The sequence below is a fragment of the Nycticebus coucang genome, chromosome 21 (genome assembly GCF_027406575.1).
Source record: "Nycticebus coucang isolate mNycCou1 chromosome 21, mNycCou1.pri, whole genome shotgun sequence".
NCBI classification, from domain to species: domain Eukaryota; kingdom Metazoa; phylum Chordata; class Mammalia; order Primates; family Lorisidae; genus Nycticebus; species Nycticebus coucang.
The window spans coordinates 36,434,806-36,456,963 of NC_069800.1; the positions used below are offsets into that span (position 1 = coordinate 36,434,806).

At 44.8% G+C, this 22,158-nt stretch overlaps 1 protein-coding gene across 1 annotated transcript in view; it reads right to left on the reverse strand.

Annotated features, from left to right (window-relative positions):
* Nucleotides 1-22,158, reverse strand: part of STK35 (serine/threonine kinase 35) — a 42,886-nt gene that overhangs the window by 15,100 nt on the left and 5,628 nt on the right. The window contains exon 3 of the mRNA XM_053574372.1: nucleotides 13,396-14,145. Within this exon, the coding sequence (XP_053430347.1) occupies nucleotides 13,433-14,145 (713 nt within the window). The 3' untranslated portion in view covers nucleotides 13,396-13,432. The remainder of the gene's footprint in view (nucleotides 1-13,395; nucleotides 14,146-22,158) is intronic.

Here is a 22,158-nt window from a genome sequence, read left to right on the forward strand (position 1 = left end):
TCTAGCCCTTGAGTTGGCCATTGGCAAATGACCTACCAGTGGCAAGTTCAGAGAGAGAGTGGGGACACCCCACCTTCCCTCTTACGCCTTGCCATGATAGACTCTGGGTTGTATCAGGCTTGTGCCTATCCAGAAACAAATAGTCACATGTCACACAACATTTCTGTCAATAATGAGGCACATATACTATAGCAGTGGCCCCATTAAGATTATAATGGAGCTGAAAAAATTCCTGCTGCCTGCTGACGTCTCAGCCATCATAATGTCTGTCACAGTGCAACACATTCACCATGTTTGTGGTGGCGCCGGTGTAAATCAAGCCACCGTACTGCCAGTCGTTTAAAAGTCTAGCACATATAATTATGTTCAATACACAATCCTTGATCATGACAATGTTACTGGTTTCTGCATTTACATTACACTTTCCATGATTTTAGACTTATAATACTCAGTGTTCCTACTGATGAAAAAAAGGTACCCGTAAAACAGCCTCAAGCAGGCCCTTCAGGAGATATTCCAAAAGAAAGCCTGTTATCACAGATGATAGCTCCAAGCCCGTGACTACCCCTGAACACCTTCCAGTAGGACAAGTCATGGAGGTGGATGACAGTGATACTGGTGATCCTGACCCGTGTATGCCTAGGCTACTGTGTGTTTGCCTTAGTTTTTACCAAAAAAGTTAAAAGTTTCTATTTTTAGTTTCAAATTAGAAAAACACAGTGTAAAGATACAAAGAAAGAATTTTATACAGCCAGGTTTTAAGCTGTATTATTACAAAAGAATAAAAAGGTAAAAAAAACCCTAAGTTTATAAAGCAAAACACATTACAGGAAGCTAATTTATTATCGAATAAAGAAAAATATTTTTTATAATGTAGCATGGCCTGCACATACAGTGTTTAGAAAGTCTACAGTAGCACATACCAACGTCCTAGGCCTTCACATTCACTCACCACTCACTGACTCACCCAGCAGAACCTCCCATCCTGCAAGCTCCATTCACAGTATGTTACCCTACACAAATGTACTATTTTATCTTTTATCTAGTACTCAGTATAGTAACATGCTGTATGTGTGTAGCCTAGGAGCCATACCTAGCTACAACATACAGCCTAGACATAAACTGAGCTATCCCATCCAGGTTTGCGTAAGTACAAATGATGTTCACGAGACAAAAATCACCTAGCAACCCATGTCTCAGACTGCATCCCCAGTGTTAAGCCACGCATGACTGCGTAGTGAATGCAGGACTATCAGAGAGCTCCGAAGACTCTCAAGTAAGAATCTGCTAAATGAAGGGCCAAAAAAAGACCTAAGTCCCCCTGTGTTCCAAGGAAGGGGTCTGGTGAATAGACAGTGGGGCTAGACTCTACCCCATGCCCTATATACTTGTATTAAGCAAACCCAGGCGTAACTGGGTAGCTGAATTCAGAATGACTCTGAAGCCCCTTCCCCACTGGCTGGATGTCAAGTTAAAGCTGGAGGGGCCACCCATCCCTCAGCTCTTGGTACTTGCATTTAGAAGCCCGAAAGCAATTGAGACCAGAGACCTCCCCCGCCTCCATTCCCTGTACTTTTCTTAACCCAAAATAGAAAGTATTCCTCAATTTACAAATTAAAGTAGTTCTCAAAATCAATTTTACAGCAGCAATCATGGTCCTGAGGTTATATAACTAGTAAAAATAAATAAACAAAGAGAGAGATGTGCACTAGAAAGCTGCTGCATGACAGAATCACCAGGCTGCCCATGTGACAGGACCCTGACAGGTTTTCAACTAAAAAGCAAAACAGTACCCCTCCCCCCCCCACCCCACCCCCCCGGGCCAAAATGCCATGTTCTTAAGACAATTATAGCAGAGTACATAGGCAAATAAAGATAAGGAATAAAAAGCCAGGCACATCAGACACCTAATGGAAGGTGAATAGAAAGGGAAGAACAAAACGCAGAGAGACTCAGCCATCAAATAAAGGCTGGGAACACAGCCCTGGAGTCTAAGGGGCCCTCTCTGTCCAACACCAAAATTGAGATGTAATAGTCCTCCAAGAAGACCCTGCCAAACATACACAACTTACTATAAACACCCATGCAGGAAGAGAGGGGATGGTCTGGTGCCCATACACCCAAGAGACTCTAACGTAGGCTCAAATTTCCCAAACCCTCTCCTCCTGCAATGTTCACTAGCTCTTAAAGGGTTCCACCCGGACTGCCCAGTTACTCAAGCCACAGACAATGGAGTCATGTCTGAGCCGCCCACTCCTCACCTTCCTACTTCAAGTCCATTTATGAGCCCCTGAGAAACCCTCCAAGGCACCATGAATTCACTCACCAATTACCATCCCCTTTGGCCCAGATAGCTACAGCCTCCTAACTGGCTCCCCTTTCCATGCGTGCTTCCCTCCAATTCACCTGTCACAGCAGCCACTGATCCCCTACACCTGCATACAAATGGTGAGGCATGCCATTCAATGATCCAACAGGACCTACGAGGCTGGGCCTGAGCAGGCCCCCTTCTCCTCCTGGTGGCTCCCTCTCAAGGACACCTCTTTCCCTCTCTGCGTGACAGGTACCTCTTCCTTCAGTCTCAGCGCTTTAGTGTTACTTCCTCAGAAAGACTCCCTCTGACTGCTATTTTCTTTATCCATACACAACTGAAACTGTATCTACAGTATTCTTGTAGAACATATCTCTCAAACTGACGTGTAAGCACCTCAAGGGTGGCACCCATGTGTTAGAAGCACCCACCACAATGCCTGGTACATGGGCAATCCAATTAATAGGCCCCCTCTGGTGCGAGTTTCCCTTTTAATTGGTGGGGCAGGGTGAGAAGCGCATGAATGTGCTCACATTCCAAGATGCTAATTATAGCTCTGCTACCAGCATGGCCAAGAACTGGCGCGAAGGGACAGCAGGACTATGCTAGCTTTACGTTAATGTTCCACCTAATCCTCATGATAAGCCTATGGGGTAAGCGTTAGCATCCTCACTTTACAGAGAGATGCCTCAGGTTTAAACAGACTGAGGTCAGGAATTATCCTCATCTCCACGGCCCAAACCAGGCTCCCAGCAGGTGCTTAACACATGCCTGTGGAAGGGAGAAATGACATTTTCTAGACAAGACTAAACGCCATGTGTAGGAACTCCACTTAGGGACTTAGTGACTACATGCGTGTCACAGGGTGTCCCTAGTCCCTATGCCCAATTACCCCTTAAACCCTCCTTTTTCTACAGGTGAGCTCCCTTCCTACCATTCTGACTTCACAGGGATCCCATTATTACCCTGACAGTGTTCACCTGAGATCATCTTAAGACATTCACTATTGTTATGACTCAGAAGTCCACTTCTTCAGGCCAAGGATGCCCAAGAAAAAGTTAAATGATTTCTCCTCCCGGGAAGAGGAAGCCACAGGGCCTCACATCATTCTAAAGATATGTTCCCTAAGAGGGTCCAAGCTCCAGTTGGTTGTCCTGGGTCCTAGAACCACTTCCCTGGAACTAGGAACATGGCAAGGTTGAGGGAACAGGGATAAAGGTGACAGGAGTGGTCCTGCCTGCACTCTGGTTCTCTGGATGGAGAAACCAAGGTGAAGAGGAGTGCCTTGCCCCAAGTCACAGTGCTGGGTAATCAACAGAATTACCTATGGAGGTACAGCAGCTGGGACTAAAGGGGTACAAGGTGAAGGCAGAAGTGTGCATGTTTAAAAGACAGCAGGGTGGCTGACTGTGCCTTTGCCCTTCTTTGCTAGAGCAGTTATTAAGCTTATGTGTTCAATGACATCTCCTGGAGGGCTAAATAAAATACCCTTCCCTCATTTCCAATTTAGCGAGTTTGAGGCAGAGCCAGAAATACCCATTTCTAGCAAGTTCCCAGGTGATGCTGCTGGAGGGGGCTAAGGTTCTTTCCTCACTGACACTGTATGTTGGGGGTGGGATTTACAGGGAGCTGTGACTAGAGCTTGAAGATACTTTCACAATCATAGCACAAACACTCTGTTTAAGTAGAAAACTCCTACTCATGACATCCTTGGTGCCTGCCGCTGATAAAATGGAAGCAATCTTCTAACAACACTTAAACTTCACCCAGGGTCATGCCATTAGGCTGCAGAAGACTCTCAGCTGGCTCTGGCTCTGGTCTCAGTCCCAACTCAATTCTGAGAGCAGGCAGGAGTCTGGCACTCTAGCCACAGATGCTGCCCTGCTATAGACTCCAGAGCAGCAGTGTGGAGCTATGTGCTCTCTGGAGGCTTTTCTAGCTATACACGTTGGGGCCCAGGCCCTCTGAGGGCAGGGGAAGGAAGAAGACTCCTGGACTATGTCAGTGGTGACATCAGATTTCGGTTTAGGCACTTGGCCTAAACCCCCATTTATTATATTTGTTAAAGGTAAAAGTCAGCCTGTTTTGTCTGGGGTGTGGTATATTCACACTCATTTCTGCTGCTCCATGCAAACCAAGGGTTTCTTCCAAACATTCATCAGGTCCAAGATGTAATCTGGTTACTAACAACAAATGAGTCTTTACTTGTGACTTCCAGTTCTGTCTGTCTGGTATAAGGCGGGGCTGTGCTGTTAATGCCCATGCAATCTGCCAAGATCTGACAACACTAAACTACTACGCCACACCTTAGATTTGCCCTAAACTTCAGCTTTCTGGGAGGGCATGTCAGAAAAAAGGGTACATATGAAAAAAGCAGAAAAGAAAAAACAAAGGGGTGCTACATATGGTTAAGGGTTTCCTTTTCCCAAACAGGCAGAAGTAAATGCAGGATAAGTCAACTGGCTCACATCATCTTCGTGATTTTCCCATTAAAATAGATGATCGACACTAAAACCTAAGTGATATATACCAAAGCCAGCCTGCTTCCCATCACTGCTACAATATCACGCTCCAAATTCAGAAAAAAATCAAAGTTACCATTCAGAAGACTGTCTCCCAAGACTCCGTGTCAAGACCCTTTTTGCAACCTGGAAAAATCGCAGTGTTTTCATCTCCTTCACTACGCCCTACGGTGTGTGCCTGGGTGGCTCTAATCCATTCCTCCCAAGTCCCGAGGCGTCGCTTTCTTTAACAAAGAAACAAAATACAGCGTTCTGACCTGTGTACAATGCAGGTTGAGTTATAGCTTTCCCCTGGCACCTCTAACTGAAAGTGAAATTCCTTTAAAGTTGTTAAATTCATTGCAGTGTTTTATGGTATTGATTTATTTTAAACTTGGTTGGCAGTTTTAAGGTCTGCCATTCCTGAATCCTGCAGATGCCGGAGGAGATCTCCATTCTCTGATTTCATAATGCCACAGAGGACTCACTAGTGGAAACGAACAGAGGGCTGCAAGCCATTCGCTGCTGCCCTAGTTATCAAGACAGAACACCTTGGGCACTCTCCCCAGGCCCTGTTAGGGATTTCACTGCTAGAATTTCCTCTTGCAGTTGAGAGTACTATACAGCTAACAGAGCCTCTTCACAAGGTACCCCTAAAAAGCCTTCAAGAACCAGCCCCAATCACCACACCCCCATGAAGGCTTCCCTCCACTCTCTCCAGCCTTCTCGTAGCTCTACTGGGCCACAACCCACAATTCAGTGTCCATGTCTTGTCATGGAGACAACATTGGGGTACAAATGATCAATACCACCACCAGGCTAGTGCCTGACATATGCCCGAAGCATCCTTGCCAAGTCTGACTTGGCCTGGCTTCTTCAAGGACACCAGCAGCACTACAGACAATTAGGATGCCTCGGGCTCCTCTCAGCCCTTTCCTCCTAGCTGGTGCCAGACACTGTCGTGCTGACAGCATCCCTCAGCACCTCCCACTTCAAATCTTTTGGTAATTTTTACCTCTGCATCACCGTTGATTATACAGGCACCTCGCTATCCCAGCCTCACCTTTTGTGCCGTGTTTGGGCTGTATCAGTGCAACACAAGAGGAAGCCCCATGCAGGCTGATGTCACCTGGAGTGGCCATGTTGCAGCATGCTCATGCTAAGATCCGTGGTCACACTGCAGAGGACACCCATGGCAGCCCTGGATACTCACATCTGAGGGGCCGCCACTGCCTCAAAATAGAATTTCTAGCTAGGTATACCTTGTTCCAAACCCTGACTCTCAAAATCTTAGGAAAGTGATTCCCAGCTTCCTCTTCTGCAGAAATGAAGGCAAATAACAGAATACTCACGCAGATGTTGTGGGATTTACAGGGATAACATACATAAAGTGCTTACTTCAGGAGTAAGGATAAAAAGGTCTCTGCCCTCCACAAGTCAAAGGGTCCCTCAAGGCAGGTTTTGATAACCAGAAGCTATTATTGCTAGTGGGAGTGTCTTTGTGTCCTCGAGGGTAAGAGGAAATGGGAGTTGGGAGGACCCAGAACCGTCAGGCAGTTTTGCTCACAGCTGGATGATCACAGCAGCCAGTGATTTGCCCAAAGGGCTGCTATCTAGCTTGGGTGGAGCCAAGAATGCCAGGGAGGAAGAACATGTGAGCAGCAACTGGGCCTTGACGTCAACAGCCCCCAGGCAGGCCTGTCCCCTCATGGATGCTTTCGTCCTGCAGAGCTACAAGGGACAGATTATCCCTAGGGGCCACCAGCCCCATTACATAACTGACAGCTCAGCTTCCCGCTGTTGATGCAGCAGAAACAATCAAGAGATGGCAACAGCAGGCCACGGGAGAGCTGCATGAACTTACGAAAATACCAGCCTCCCCACCTGGGAAGGAAAACGCCTCAGAAAACACAAGTGGACAGGCTGGCCCCAAGGGACATGTCTCTTTGTGTATAGATAGCTAGAGCCACCATGGTCTTCATAGCTGAAGGCTGAGCTTCGATTTCCTTGCGGGGGTCTGGGGGTGGGGGGAGAACTAAACATTCTGAACCTTCACTCCCAACCCTTCCCCCTCATGCGGGTTCTGTGAAGTGCTAGTGAGACAGGGTGACCCAAAAAGAGGCTTAGGGGGTGTAGATCGCCCTAACTCTAAGAACTGATAGTCAATAGACACACATGCACCCACCCACCCCCAAAAGATCTCTATGCTTTAAATAAAATCCCATTCTTCAGGATCTAATAACTCTCAAGGTGCCGGTTAGCATTTCCTTTCTCCCATCTTCCTTCCTGGCAATTAAAGGCTCCAAAGTGGGGATCAGCTTCTGGAGCACAGAACCAAACCACTGACTTCAGCCCCTTGGTGTTACAACTTCTTAGTAGGAACTTTTCTTGCTTATATTTCCTTTACACCTGGCCGCTTTTCAGCACACTGAACTCTGCAAAGTAGCAAAGGACCTCCCTCCTACTAGAAGTCCACCAAGCGCCAGCTGTGCCATGACCATGCCCCTCATCTCAGAATGCTCAGGGTAGGTGAGCAGGAAATCCCATCTAAGTTCAGGCTCAAGTGCTTGTTGAATTCAATTACAAAATATTCTAATTTTATGGATGATTCAATCACGGAAGCAATCCACCACACTGGTTAAAGCCAGGGACTTAGTTCTGGGTTCAAATCCAGAGTTTGCCCCTTATTAGCTCTGCGACCTACAGGAATTTACTTGAAAAGTATTAAATAAAGTAACAGCAGTTAGCCCAGGGACAACCAATAATCATCACCATTATCATCTGTGGTCATTTTGGTGCTGTCATCCTTCACAGCCTATTATCCCACCACACTCTGCAACTCAGGAGGCCAGGCTACCGGTGCACGGGGTCTTCACACCCAGGAGCTAAGTCCCATCCATGGCCTCATGCTCCTACCTCCCACAGGGAAGCTGTGAGGCAAGGGCTCGTTAATGGCCATCCTGACAGCTGGGCAAGGAAATCACACTCAGAAGGGACCTGGAGACCTAGCTAGACCTGGGGTCCCAGTTTCTCACCTAAAAGCATTTCTTAATTTATCCTCCAGGGCCTCTGTTTGGAAGGCTTTGCTGTTTAAATCTAACCACATTAATTAAGCATTTCTCTTCCACCTTTTAGTATCACTAATTAACTTGACACTACTAAATACAGTGTGACACAATCTGGGTATAATCCCAGCTAAAAGGAAGCAATTTGGTAAATGAATTGGCTTCTGCAACTTCAACAGGCAAGATATGCTGTTGTCTGTCAGGAATATGAATCCATGTTAACGGCATTAGGGATGCACGAGAGGTCAGGGGACTCCAAGGGGAAAACCTTAAATAAAAAGCAAAGCAAAACCTACAGCCCATGTCAAGGACCAACCCAGGTCACCTAACATGTTAGCACAGAGCTGTATCTTTTGGACCCCAGGGACAAATATCTATCACTTCAACAAAACAGCTACCAATATCTCTTATGGAGCACAAAATATTTTCTGTGACCCCTTGAGGTCACACCAACATCTGATTTCCTTCAGCAGGCCTTAACTGCCCACTCCAAAAAGACGTCATTCAAGGGCTTTGGCTTCAAAAGGCCCTAGTAACAGAGGTTTGTGTATCAGACAGTAGACTTGGCCCTGAATGCTGATTCCCTCATCCTACAACACTCTCCTTGGTAACACACGGGCGGTGGCACCTGGGACATCAGTTTGGTTGGCTTCCTGCTGGGGTAAAGCTGTGGCTAGCTGGAACCATAACAAATTATTCACTATCTTCCCAGAGTGACAAATAAGGGGGAAGAAAGACCCAGCATTGAGTACCCTTTAAAAAGATATATTTTTCTGGAACAAGTGATGGGACAGGGTGGCCCGGACTGCAACTTCTGATTTAGAAGCAAGGCTACTAAAGACCACTGCCTTTGGAGGGAAACCGAAGACAATACCTCCACTTTAGGTCAATGTGAATCTGAAATTCTACTGTATACCAAGTAATTTTGACCATGTATATAACACACTTTTACAACCTTGTCCGATTCCTCCAACTACCTCAACAAGGTAAGTATGTTGAAGATAAAAAGTATCTATTTTATGGATAATAGAACTGGGGCCCGGACAAGTAAAATAATTTACCTAAGACCACGTGGCCAGTAAACCAGACATGAGACTCAATCCCTGCACTCCCACTACGCCACCAGGCAACTATCTTTTCAGGGATATCCCAAGTTTGCAACCCAAAGTATTTTTCCTTTTATTTTTTGCAAAACCAAACCTCTTAGCCCTGACTTAAATGTTACTCTGAAATCTTCAATCCTAGATTACTGAGGTGTTTCTTTATGACGTTGGTACTGTGCTCACGTGTGTTTACTATCTGCAGCTGGACTTTATTGCCACGAAAGTGGGCTAGGAATCAGGATGGACAGATTCTGTCCTTTCCTTTATTTGGGAAATAAGCAATCTCCTTCATTCTGGGTCTCCAGCTATCGCCCCCTTTTCAGCTCCTCTTCACAGCAAAGTTCCTCACAAAGAGTCATCTACAAAATGTGATCTGATTTGAGAATCTGAAGCCAAACTCTTTCGTAATGCCAAGAGGACGTTATCTTTTTTCACTTTCATTCTCTCATAACTGTACAATGGAGTTTTCCAGAAGTTACATGATGAGTGGTACCAGATTATAATAAGACTCCAGCTGGCTATTAAAACATTAAAGAGCTCTGCAAATATAAAATGCCACACTATTCAATTTTTTTTAAAAAACTAGTTATTACATAAAATATGATACTTATAACATGTAACTGGTTTACTGTTATTTATTCATTCATTTGAAAGGAACACTCAAAACATTTGTTTTCATATTTAATACTGCAGATATCCAGATATAATTCAAACCAAAAGCTCTGGAGTCTATAATTTCAAGAGTGTAAAGAGGCTTTCAGGCCAAAAACTTTGAGAATTATGGGTCTATTACTCTAATTCATCTTTTCTTTGCCTCTCAAATCCACTCTGGTTAGGGCACCCCCCCACCCCAGTTCACGAAACTGCCCATGAACATGACTGTTCACTAAGTCCAGCAGTCAATTCATCTCGCTCAAACAGCAGGCAGAATGTCACAGCTGCTTGACGTCTTTTCCCATCTCTGGCTTCTTTCTTCTCAACATCAGTGTTGGGCAACCCAGAGCTAAGTCCTCTGACCCCCTCTCTGCACCCACTGCAGTACTTGGCAATCTCCTTCCTCTGAACCCCAACTGTCTGCTCTATATCTGTACTTGGACTTTAACTAGACACACCAAACTTTCAGATGACTAAAACCCCATGTTCTCCAGCCAAGCCTATACCTCCTAAAGTCTTCCCCATCTTACTTGATGACAACTTCCAATTGCTTAGGCCGAAACCTTAGAACCATTAACTTCTTTCTCACATACCTCACACACAATTCGGAAGGAAATCAGATGGCTTGACTTCATGATACACTCAAAATCCAATCATCACCATCTTTGTTCCACTGTTTCTAGCCAACATCATCTTTTACCTGGATTATTACAGTCGTCTTTGATCTTATCTCCTAACTTGCTCCCCTACAGTTTATTTTAGGAAAATGACAAAGTGATTCTTTAGAATGAAGAGAAATCACAGCTCAACACACACCAATGGCTTTCTATCTCACTTAAAAATAAAGTCAAAATCTTACTACTTGGCTCCTGCTTACCCTCAAGCCTCTATGTGCTTCTCCCTGCTGGCTCTGTCCAGCTTTCAGGCCGTTATACTGTTACTTCTGTCTGGAATGCTCTTTCCCCAGAAATCCCCAGGACTCAACTTCTAACCTTTGCACCAAGGTTAGTATCTCCAGGAGACCCACCCTGATCTCTTCCATCCAGCACAATACCACACTCCATGCCCCACCCTCCCAACATTCAGATCTCCCTTACCCTTGTCCTGCTCGACTTCTCTAGCCCCCAAATTGGCACCTAATATTACCCATGTTTACTGTCTGTCTTCCCAATGGAATGCTAAGCTCCACACTCCAAAAACTGTTTTGTTCACTAATGTATCATCTGTATCTATGATGGTACCTGCCAATTAGTTTCCCAGTAAATATGGGGAATAAACAAATGGAATTAGGTTGGACTCAACATTCTTCCCAACTCAAGCTCTGACCATCCAGATACAGCTCATCTATAACACAACTGATTTGAAGCTTTGGCACCATAGGTTTAGTTCTGGTCACAGACCTGGACCCAGGCCCACAATTTTAAGTACCCACCTAGGACAGGGCAGAATAGGCTATAGCCAAACTGAAACCACCTCTACTGTACTCATTAGCTGCAAGAGGCATAGAATGAATTAACCAAGCAGCCTGGGACACTTACCAGTAACTCCATTCATAATCTTTCCTCCTCTTTGCAAAGTTACCTACTTCTAGATGAAGGAATCACTGGACTCCTAATTTACCTAAAACTTTGCCTTGCCAAACAGCACAAATCCCAAGTAATCCCAAATGGGAGCCTTAATCTCAATTAGTTGTGACAACCCAAATTTAGGTTCCTCTTCCAATGACAATCTTCTTATGCCAGAGAAAACTTGAATTCTAAGAGGTCTTTCAAAAGCAGAAAAGATGAGATGGAAATGAGAAGTGACACAATGAAATACAATTAAAACACTGTCCAGCCAGCCCTTTTGGTTTCTAACATGGTACTACCCCAAACCAAGCTTTGGGGGAATGCTGTTCTCTTCCCCACTGGGTGCAAGACAAATTGGCCTGGGCCCTGGAAGGCACTCGATGTTTGTGTAATGAAGAACTAAACTGCTGACTCGCTCCAGAAATACATTCAACTGAGACATGCGAAGCCAGGCTTAAACCAGTCAGAACCAACTCCCCCTAGAAATGAGGGAGATGAAGGGAAAAGGGATGAAGAACCCACCTGGGTAACAGAAGGCCCCGTGTTCAGTAGTTTCTGAGGCTCCTTCCCTGTGACCATCAGCTCACCTCAAAGCTTCCATGAAATACAACAGTAGTTTGTTTCTACCTGCCATTTTGACATCAAGGGAAAACACAGTGCATGTGTGTATGGGGGGCTGCCTAAGTAAGATATACCTGACCTTACTTAGGGTCTGGGGTAAATTACTTATTTCCATTATAACGGTGAAATGAAATGGCACATGTGTAAATACCTAGCATATGTGGTCAATTTCTCATTTCCTTTCCATTATTCACACCTCAAACTCTGGTTCAACTGAACAACCCAGCTGTCCTGGTACACACTTTTGGGTCTTCCTCAACTGCCATCCACGCTGTTCCCTTTCCTGGCAGGCTGCCCCCTCTGATCTCCACAAGTCTATATACTTATATACTCCTTACCAACTCACTCTGGTCCAGTCTCAAATGTGCCAGGCTCCCTCTGGGCTCAGGTCCTTTGCAGAGGCTAAGCCTTCTGCCTGGGACGCTCCTGTCTACCTCAGTTCCCTATTCTTGACTCTGGGCACCAACAACTGAAAGGTTAATTTGCCTCAATAACCTTCTCCTCCACTGTAAAACAACTATGATAACTACTGTTGAACATATCTCTAATTAAGCTGCAGAATTCATGAAAATGATTTTGCTTATATTACACCAGAAGCTAGCACAGTACAGTCACTTGTCACTCAACGAGGGAGGATATGTTCTAAGCAATGCTTTTAGGTTATTTTATAGTTGTGCAAACACTATAGAATGTACTTTTACAAACCAAGAGTGTATAGCCTACTATATACCTAAGCTATATGATACAGCCCACTGCTGCTCAGCGATTAGCCAGTATAGCTTGCTATTATACTGAGTACTATACGCAAAGTAACACACTGATATTTTCGTGTCTAAACGCAGAAAAGGTAATGCATTGTGAAAAGAAAGTACAATGGCTATGATGTCACTGCACAACAGGCATTTTTCAGCTCCACTAGTTTTATGGGAGCACTGTCATGCAACATCATTGATCTAAACATTATGTGGCGTGTGATGGTACTTGACAAATAAAAGCTACAATAAATCTGTTAAATTAGCAAAGACCTCCATATAAGATTTGTCCATACATCCTTTACAGTACAGTCTGAGGTCTCAAAGAGAATGGCTACATTATGGTACATAGAACAGTGTCACGTAACCACTAAAAGCCATATTCTCTAAGTACCATGGGGAATGCTCCACTTAGCGTTGAGTAAAAAAGAGCGTGAAACAAAACTCCACCTAATGTAGCAAGATCTAAACTGTGTAGAACTGAGACAGTGTTCATTCTCTGAAAAATTGTACCCATTTTGCAGATTTTCTATAATAAACCTTTATGACTCGAGAAAAGGGACGTCTAAAAAACTTAAGAGATTCAGCTTAAATGCAATGTCCTTTCAGAAGAATTCTCTAGACCTTCCAACTTATACTCAAATGATAATCCCATGTATCTCCTTACCAAGACTTGGTGGTCAGGGGGATCTTGGATGATAAGCACCTACTTTTCTTCAACCCTACATGTCCACTCCCAACTCCAAAAGCTCACCCCAGGGCCCAGGATGAGGAACCTAGTCCAGCAAGTGTGTGTGCAGAACAAAAAGAGAGCACTCACCTAGTTTAAAAACACCCAAGATGCTTAGCCCTGAATTTTAAGCAGCACATGTGACCTGGTCCATTCTGGTTTCAAGTTCAAAGGCATCAGGCCGGTCCTGTGGGTTAGCAGCTAACATGTCTTTCAAGAGCTGCTTGATCCCCTCAGACATGGAAGTCCTGCGTTTCTGGGGGATGTGCAACTCCATCTTTGGGTTTTCTAGCAGCGCCTCGCCAACAGGGACGATCTCAGTCCCCTGTTTAATATAGGTCCCCAGGAGCTCCTTCTTGGTCTCAGAGTCAATAAAAGTGATTCTTTCTATCATTGCCCAGATGATAATGCCCAAGGCGAAAATGTCTGCCTTGGCTGTGTAGTGTCCCTCCCAGACCTCAGGAGCCATGTAGAAGTCTGAGCCGCAGGCGGAGGACAGCCAGTACTTATTCACATTCACATTTTTGTTGTCTTGATTGCCTTCTTTGCCTCGGGGTGCCAGGCCGGCACAGACCTTGCTTAGTCCAAAGTCAGCCACCTTGAGGATGGGGGTGCCAGACCGCTCTGTGATGAGGATGTTGTCTGGCTTTAGGTCCCTGTGCACGATGTGGTTTTTGTGTAGGAAGGCAATGGCACTCGTGAGCTGTAGCATGAAGCTTTTGTTGGTGGCTGGGTCTGGCCTCCGGGACAGGACATACTGATTCAGGTCTCCACCTTCACAGAACTCCATGACAAACCAGAGATAGCAGGGCTCCTCAGCATAACCCAGGATCCTTTCCCCTATAGCACAGGAAGATAAGAACTTGAGTGAGAGGGACATCTTCACAGCACTTTTAGATTAAAGGGATGCGCTATATTATAGTGAGTGACAGATATGACAAACAACTGTTCCAAGAGGATCCATATATTCAGCCCTACGCCCTGTTTCTACTCACAGGATAAGTCAAGGAATGGCACAGGCATCAGGGACCAGTGTCCAGCACTGGGGCCGGGTTCAGAGGCCCAGGTGGAACCTCTGGTCCAGAGGTTGACTGAAGCCTTTTGTTTTATTAACTGTTTCCAAACAGGCAGCAGCAGGCCACTCATACCTCCCAGGGCTGAGACACAAGAAAGCATGTGAGAGGGCCACCAAATGTCTGTTGCTTCTATTATCAATGTTACTTCATGCCAGGCAAACAGTGCCTCTCATTTTCCCTGACTTATATAACAATTCTTATTAGTGCACCTGGAATGGCACTACGATTCTGTGTATTTCAGAGGCACACTCCAACCCATTAACGTTTTCTGCAAGCTTACCACATGCCTAGCATAGTTACACGTTCCATCTCCATGAAACTCAGTTTCAAGGAGATGACAGATCTATAGCAGCAACCAGCAGAAGTCAGACGTGTGCATCAAGGTCAACTTCTCTAAACAGAGGGGTGGGCAAGAATCACCAGACCTGAAGAAGTCAGAAGGGACAGGACTTGCAATGTCCTCTAAAGGACAGGCAATAGGTCAGCAGAGGGAAGCAAAAAGGGCTTTCTGGGCTGAGAGACGGAATAGATGATGAACACAGGGCAAACAGACCAGAAAGTGTGAATAGGAAGTCTGGCAGGAACAGTGGAGTCTGAAGTAAATGTATAAGGTCAAAATTAACTTGTGTGAACCTGAAACTTCAGGAAAGCTGGTGACTACCATCTTCAAGCAAATGCTGGTATTTTTTACAATGCAACTGATGGCACAGTGAGCCCTTACATAGAAGTCATCTGATGACTACCTCTGCCTCCAAAGCTAAGTCTAAGTAGAGAGATGTTTTATTTTGTGAGGGGGCTGGGCTTGCAAGTGAAGGGATTTGCCCTGTGTGGTCACATAGGTCATTTATAACTAAGCCAAGACCTGAAAACAAGTCCTCTGGCCTCAATATAGTACATCCATTCTATCCCCCAAAAAGACTGCACCTCCTACGACAGCCTCTGCAGAGGCTTCCTTCACTAGTCATCTACTTTCTGATAAGGAGAACCTGCAGATCTGGATGATACCCCACTAACCCAAACAGCCCTGAAACCACATAGGCACACAGTCTACCAAAGCCAGTGGCTCAGGAGTTCGAGGTTAATCCAAGATGATTTGATGTATAAGACAGAAGCTTTGGGTTTCTGACCACAATCTGACAGACCTCACTTCCCCTCTAATTATATAATTTGTTTATATTACTCACAATCAAAGTAATACAGGTAGAACCAGTTTAGGGCAGATGGTTTTGTTCTTTTTTTAAACAGTTGTTTCCCCTCTCATAATCCCCTTTTTGGGTCACCGGCTGGTGGACTAAGGTTCTCTAAAAACACTGCAAAATGAAGCAGCAACCTGAAGTTTCAATCAATCTAGACTCTGAACTAACGAGCCATAAAAAGGAGAGCAAGAAATGTTTACTAACGCTACAGCCAGAAGGGAAAAGATTAAAAAAGTCATCAAATTCCTTCTGCAAAGGTCACAGCAGAAAACAGTGAAATTTCTGGTGGGTGAATAAAGGGTGGAGAATAATGATTATTTTATATACAAAGTTGGTAACTATGGCAACTCAAAGTAAAATGAAAAGTCTGCAAAACAGACTGTAAGCCCAGGTTATGAAAATCCAGGAAAAGGAAAAAGATCTTAAAAAGTCCTAAATTAATAACGAGTGGGTGGAGGAGATGGGACCCCTGGAGTGAGTAACTTGCTCTGAGGAGGGAGCTAAGCTCAGGATGTGCTAAAGGAAGGGCCGTTTGTTGAGAGGAAAACACTGAACAGGTCTCCTCAGAATCAGACACAGCATCAGCAACCATGACAGAATGGAAAATGGGGATGCAGTGACTTGTCTCAGAGACGAAAGTACTTCTGTGCGCAGACCGAGCCCCTGGGCTTATTCCAGGAGCATGTGTTCTCACCAGCTCCTCCAGAGGCAACAGAAGAGACATAGTAGAATTCCCATCCTTCACTTCAGGCAGGCACCAGGGAAAGCAAGAGCAAAGACCAATGTGTTGATAGATAAATATAAAGCAAGGAGCCTGGGTGTAAACCCCAACTCTGCCCGTGTTCATTGGGTGAACTCAGTTCAAAGGAAGACACGGCGAGGTCAAGGTGTGACAGAGAAGACGGCTAGAATCTCAGGTGATCCTGACTGTACCTCAGTCTTCTCATCTATGAATGAGGACGTGGCATCACCACATGACTACTGTGAATTAAGTCACGGGTACCAGCTACATTTTGCAGAGAAGACATTTGGGAAAATAACCCATTGACCAACACTACCATCATCCTTCTCATGAAATACCAACCAAGTCCTTAGAACTTGGGGATTTCAGTAATCCCAGTGCTCACATGTCAGGCAAAAGACGAAATTTAGATCAGAAAATGAAAAGAAATTATTCCATGTCAGACATATTTCTTAGACTGTAACAGCTAAAATCCATGTTCTAGCTAGACCAGACCACTCTTATTTGGGGTGATCCCATTAACTAAAAAGATGACATTCCCATCCCTATAGGTTTAACAAAATGTACACCTTAAGGCCAGCTAGAATGCCAATCTACAGGGTGTTCCAAAGGTCAATATACATATGGAAAGTGGGAAATTACATTTACAAAATATTTCTCTATATGTTGATATATAAAAAATATAAAATATGAAGAGTGTTAATTTCGCCCAGGAATGGTGACCTTTGGAACACCCTGAACTTTTTACAAATGCCTGATTTCCCAGATAACTTCCTTCATCTGACCCACCAACGCTTTTATATTTTTATTTTAGCTTTTATTAAATTATACCAGATATTCTGGTTAGCAATAGTTAATGGCTTAACTTTTCTACTTAACTTAAAAAAATGCTGGCACATTTTGCAAATGTTTTGATTGGGGGGGGGGGTGCGTAGATTTCTTAGTCTTCCAGCCTCCCCAGAAGGACTGTGCCCTGGGGAAGGAACAATGGTCTAACTCTGGGGGATTACTGAACACTAGTTCCAAAATGACACTGACTGCTGAAGACCCAAAACGTCACTGTGGTCCGCCAGTCCAGTCAAGAGTAGGGGCTGGTGAAGGTCAGGTGATCAATGAGTTTCAGCTCAGGCCCTTCTCAGTAGGACCCGTGGGTCCCCAACCCACCCTATGGTTATTTCCCCAGTTTCAGGATGTGTAACTAGAACCAACATAGGTAACAACTCCTAAAATCCCCACATGAAAAGAAACTTAAGTTTTTTTAGCTGACAGAAACAAAATTTACGTAAGTTTTATAATTCCCTTGTCTGGTATAATCAGACAGCCATACAAGATTAAGAGTTAAAAATGTACCTTTCTTCACAGAGAGGAGAAACAGTGTATTTGGAGAAACAGTGTATTTGGAGATCAGCATTTGAGGTAAATTAACCTCTGAGGAACCACTGGGTTTCAGGCACTCCTGCCAGTTCCCAGGTTGTGAGCAAGATGGGTTCTGCAGATTTGAGTTGAAATCTATGTAAGTTGGAACAGGTACATTTACCTATCACCTGTAGTAGCCTCTGTTCATAAGTTTGAGTTGTATGTAAGTTGAAGTTTGTAACTCAGGGACTGCCAGAGTGCCTGGATTGTAAAAGCTCATGATGTTAGCAGTCTTGCCTTCCTGGACTCCGTTTTTACAGGTGGGGAAACCAAGGCTGAGAAAGGTAAGTAACCTGCCCAAAAGCACTGCCTCAAGTAGGTGAGCGGGACATGAACCCTCAGGGCACGTTCTTCCATCAACAACACTGTCCCCCAGTTCATGGAAGGCTGACAACATGTACTTTGAAGAGACGAAGGCCCACCTCCAGGATGGTTTTACTACGTCCCTCTCAAGTTTGATAGCCGGGTGACCACAAAATAAATTAAGGATTTCCAATCATTCTATGCCATAGTTCACAGGGAGACAGGTACTAACTAAACCCAAGACAAGCACCAAGAACAAAACCAAGCAGGTGTCTTGTATCTCATCACTCATGGAAATTAGCAATGTTACAGTCTCCAATAAAACGCAGCCTGCTCCACTGAGAAGCCTGGCTGCAGCAGGCTCCACAGAAGGCCAAGGCAGTGTGAGCTCTGGAAAGGCGGACACCTCCTGGAAAGAGATACAAAATACCTGATTGCACAAGCCTATTCCAGCTGCCTCCAGAAGTTAGATTTCCAGTTGAATGGAGTTCCAGTCAACTCCATTGAAACATTTCCAGAACACACAGTGCTTGTTAGACATCAGAGATGAGGCAACTTAAGAGCCAGTCCCTGCCCTAACAAAGGCATCTGGTAATCAGAAGCAGAACATGACAGGTATGAGAAAAAGGAAGAGGGCCCAGCTCTAGCCGACGGGTGGGGGCAAGAAGCTGGGATGTGAGAAGAGACCCCTGAGCTGCATCTCCCAGGATGCACAGGGTGGGCACACAGCGCAGGGGTGTGAGCATGCTCCAGGGCCCCAAGGAGTCTGTTCTATAAGCAGACTTACACCTTAAGAAATGGGAAGGAGCTCAAAGTTCTTGATATACTCTAGAAAGATGCCTTGCTTGTGGAATCTAAAAAGGCATCGATTTGAAGACATATCATTTATGTAAGCCATACAGGCTGCTGACAGCACTCTGACATACCACTAAGTCAACTTCAGATTTCAGAAACGTTAATGGATGACAGAGCGTAACTTTGACAATCAGTGAAACAAGTTCCCTCTGGAGGCATGAGAGGTCAGAGATGAGACAAGAGACAGACTAACAGCCAACTGATTAATCAGGAGGTTCTGAAACCCAGAGAAAGTGAGGGCTCATAAGAGAGGAGGTGAGCAGGAGAGGTAGGGATGAGAGAAAGGTCTAAGGTTGAAGATCAACAGAATTCAGTAACTTGTCATAAGATGAAAAGAATACAGAGCATTCTACCCCATCTCTCAAACACCCACAACTAGTATTTCATACAGCATAATAATAAAAGTGAAGGATTGGAAATAACTCTCCAAGAACAGGTAGCTATTAATTATGGTACTGCCAATTGGTCAAATGCTTTGAAGGGTCAACAAAAATGACCTGTTAAAAAGCCAAGAAGGGGGCGGCGCCTGTGGCTCAGTCGGTAAGGCGCCGGCCCCATATACCGAGGGTGGCGGGTTCAAACCCGGCCCCGGCCAAACTGCAACCAAAAAATAGCTGGGCGTTGCGGCGGGCGCCTGAAGTCCCAGCTACTCGGGAGGCTGAGGCAAGAGAATCGCTTAAGCCCAGGAGTTGGAGGTTGCTGTGAGCTGTGTGAGGCCACAGCACTCTACCGAGGGCCATAAAGTGAGACTCTGTCTCTACAAAAAAAAAAAAAAAAAAGAAGATCACATGTTATAAGCATGTTTTAACATGAAGAGGAGAAAAAAGGCAGAATATAAAATTATAAAGTTATGTTTAAGAAAAAGGATTAGGAGAACCTGGAAAAATGAAGTTTGAATAAGTTGTGACTACGACCACCCCCGTTTTTAATTAGGAATTATACATTAAAATATTTTCTTTAAAGAGCTCAGTCCTGAAAGGCTGATGACAAGTATTCATCCTGGCATGTCTTCCCAACAAAGATGAGCATGTGGCCCCATGCTCAATGGTTTTAGGCAGTGTCATGTCACTATAAGGAAGCTAGATACCATGACCATGTCAACATCACAGGGTATGTTCAAGGTACTTCTAATACAATTAACCATCTGTTATGATGGCTGCCAGGGCAAGATACAGTGTCCTACAAAGGAGAAGAAGGAACCAATGGGCCTAACAGAAAGGATAAGGGCTGTGGAACCAGTCAGAATTGGGGCCAACCCTTCTGCCTCCCGCCCCCCAACTTACATGGTTATATCAATCACTCTGGGCAAACTTCAGACCTCAAAAATCTTTCCCTTTCCATAAATTGAGAAGAAACACCGACATCACTGGGCTGTTGTAAGGGCTTGTGATATATGGAGCACCTTGCATGATGCTCACAAGAGCAGACACCACTCGGTATTCATGTCGATGTCTCTGGACACCGCTGGACATCACCCAACAGTCATAAGGCAGCCTGTCGAGTACGTGGAAATTAGAAAGAACATCTACACATAAATCTTAGACCCCCCCAAATGGTCACTCGTGTCATACTTGACATTGATTTTCTTGGGCCAAGCTACAAAATCAACAATTTCAGGCCAGGTGTGGTGGCTCACTCCTGTAATCCTAATACTCTAGGAGGCCAGGGTAGGAGGATTGGTTGAGGTCAGAAGTTTGTGACTAACCTAAGAGCCAGATCCTCTCTCTACTAAAAAAATAGAAAAAATTAGCTGAACATTATAGTGGGTGCCTGTAGTCCCAGCTATTCTTGAGGCCGAGACATTAAGATATTACTTAAACGCAGGAGTCTGAAGTTGCTGTGAGGTAGACTGATGCCATGGCACTCTAGCCTGGGCAACAGAGTCAGACTGTCTCAAAATAAAATAAAAAAACAATTTCATAGAGAATATTAAATGAGAATGAATACGATAATACTACAAAAGGCTTGCTTATTACTACTAGGAACATTACAGGGATCTTGTTAAAATGTGGATTCCTCCAGTCAGGCAGAGAGGGAGTGAGCCTAACCCAGGGCAGTAGGGCTCGAGCATCATCTCCCCACATGCAATAGGCCTCACCACATACCTAAACTTCAGCTCTTGTCAGAGGTTTTTTCTGATTTACCCTTTTACAATTCATCCTTCCTTCCCCCAAACACAGTCTAATTTCTGGCAGGCGGGTGCCCTAGAGCACCTCTTAAAGGCTGTAATGAAGTTAAACATCAGTTGCTCAATAACCATTTCCTCCATTAGACTGGACACTCAGGGTGGAAAGACATCAAGCCTCCAGGTTCCTCAGAGCACACCACACACATAACATAGCAGGCATTCCATAATGGGGGGAAATAAAATCAAGATTAAAATAAATCAAGGTAAGAACTATGAGCTAGAGAGATAAAAAAAAGAACAGGGAAAGTAGTGGGAAGGCACGCAGAGGACATAAATTAAAATCCAGGATTTGTGAGTAGGACTAAGGTTCCTAGCCCTAAGGATACCACCAAAGGCTGAATTTGAGGTGAAAAATGAACTGTTTGATCTAAGGAAGCCAAGGTTTCCTTGAGAGTTTATACTATAAAAAGCCTTATCCAATGCAACTGTAATCAACCAAGACTCTCAGTTAAGGAGGGACGTTTCTGTCTCTTGGGCTGAAATCTAAAAGCCCCCAGGGCACACAGAAGATAGCAGGGCAGTCAAGAGCAAGAGAGAAATCTGCATGGCTGTTGCCTAAACATTCAAGAGCAGATCAGAAAGCAAGTAGAGTCCCTGCACAAGCGACCAATACAAGGCACCAGCAGAAACAGCATTGCCACGAGCACTGAATAAACAGTAGTCACTAGTTTCTAAGTAAAACATATGTCCATTTACAACCAAGAAAAACAGAAGAACTCAGAACTTAAGCCACTTGTCCAGTCCCCACAGTAAGACAGCATATTCAAGATCGAATGCCCAGGCTTGTACCCTGACCTGGTTATCTGCTTAGCTATTTTCCATGGGAGTCTGCAGGCTGACAACTAATCTACTGCTAAGTCCCTGGTCCCCCAACACTCATTCCTCCTTCAGCTACTTCCTTTCTCTGCTCCCCAGTGCCTCTAACACAACTCCCAGAAACTCTGTTTTCTAGGATGCTGCCACCTATAACCTTCTATTGTGTTCATTTGGGCAGGTGTCCTCCGCACACCTCATGAAGGAAACAAATGCAATACCCCGGGCTCACAGCAGCCACTTGGTGTGCTGGCAAGGTCTAGC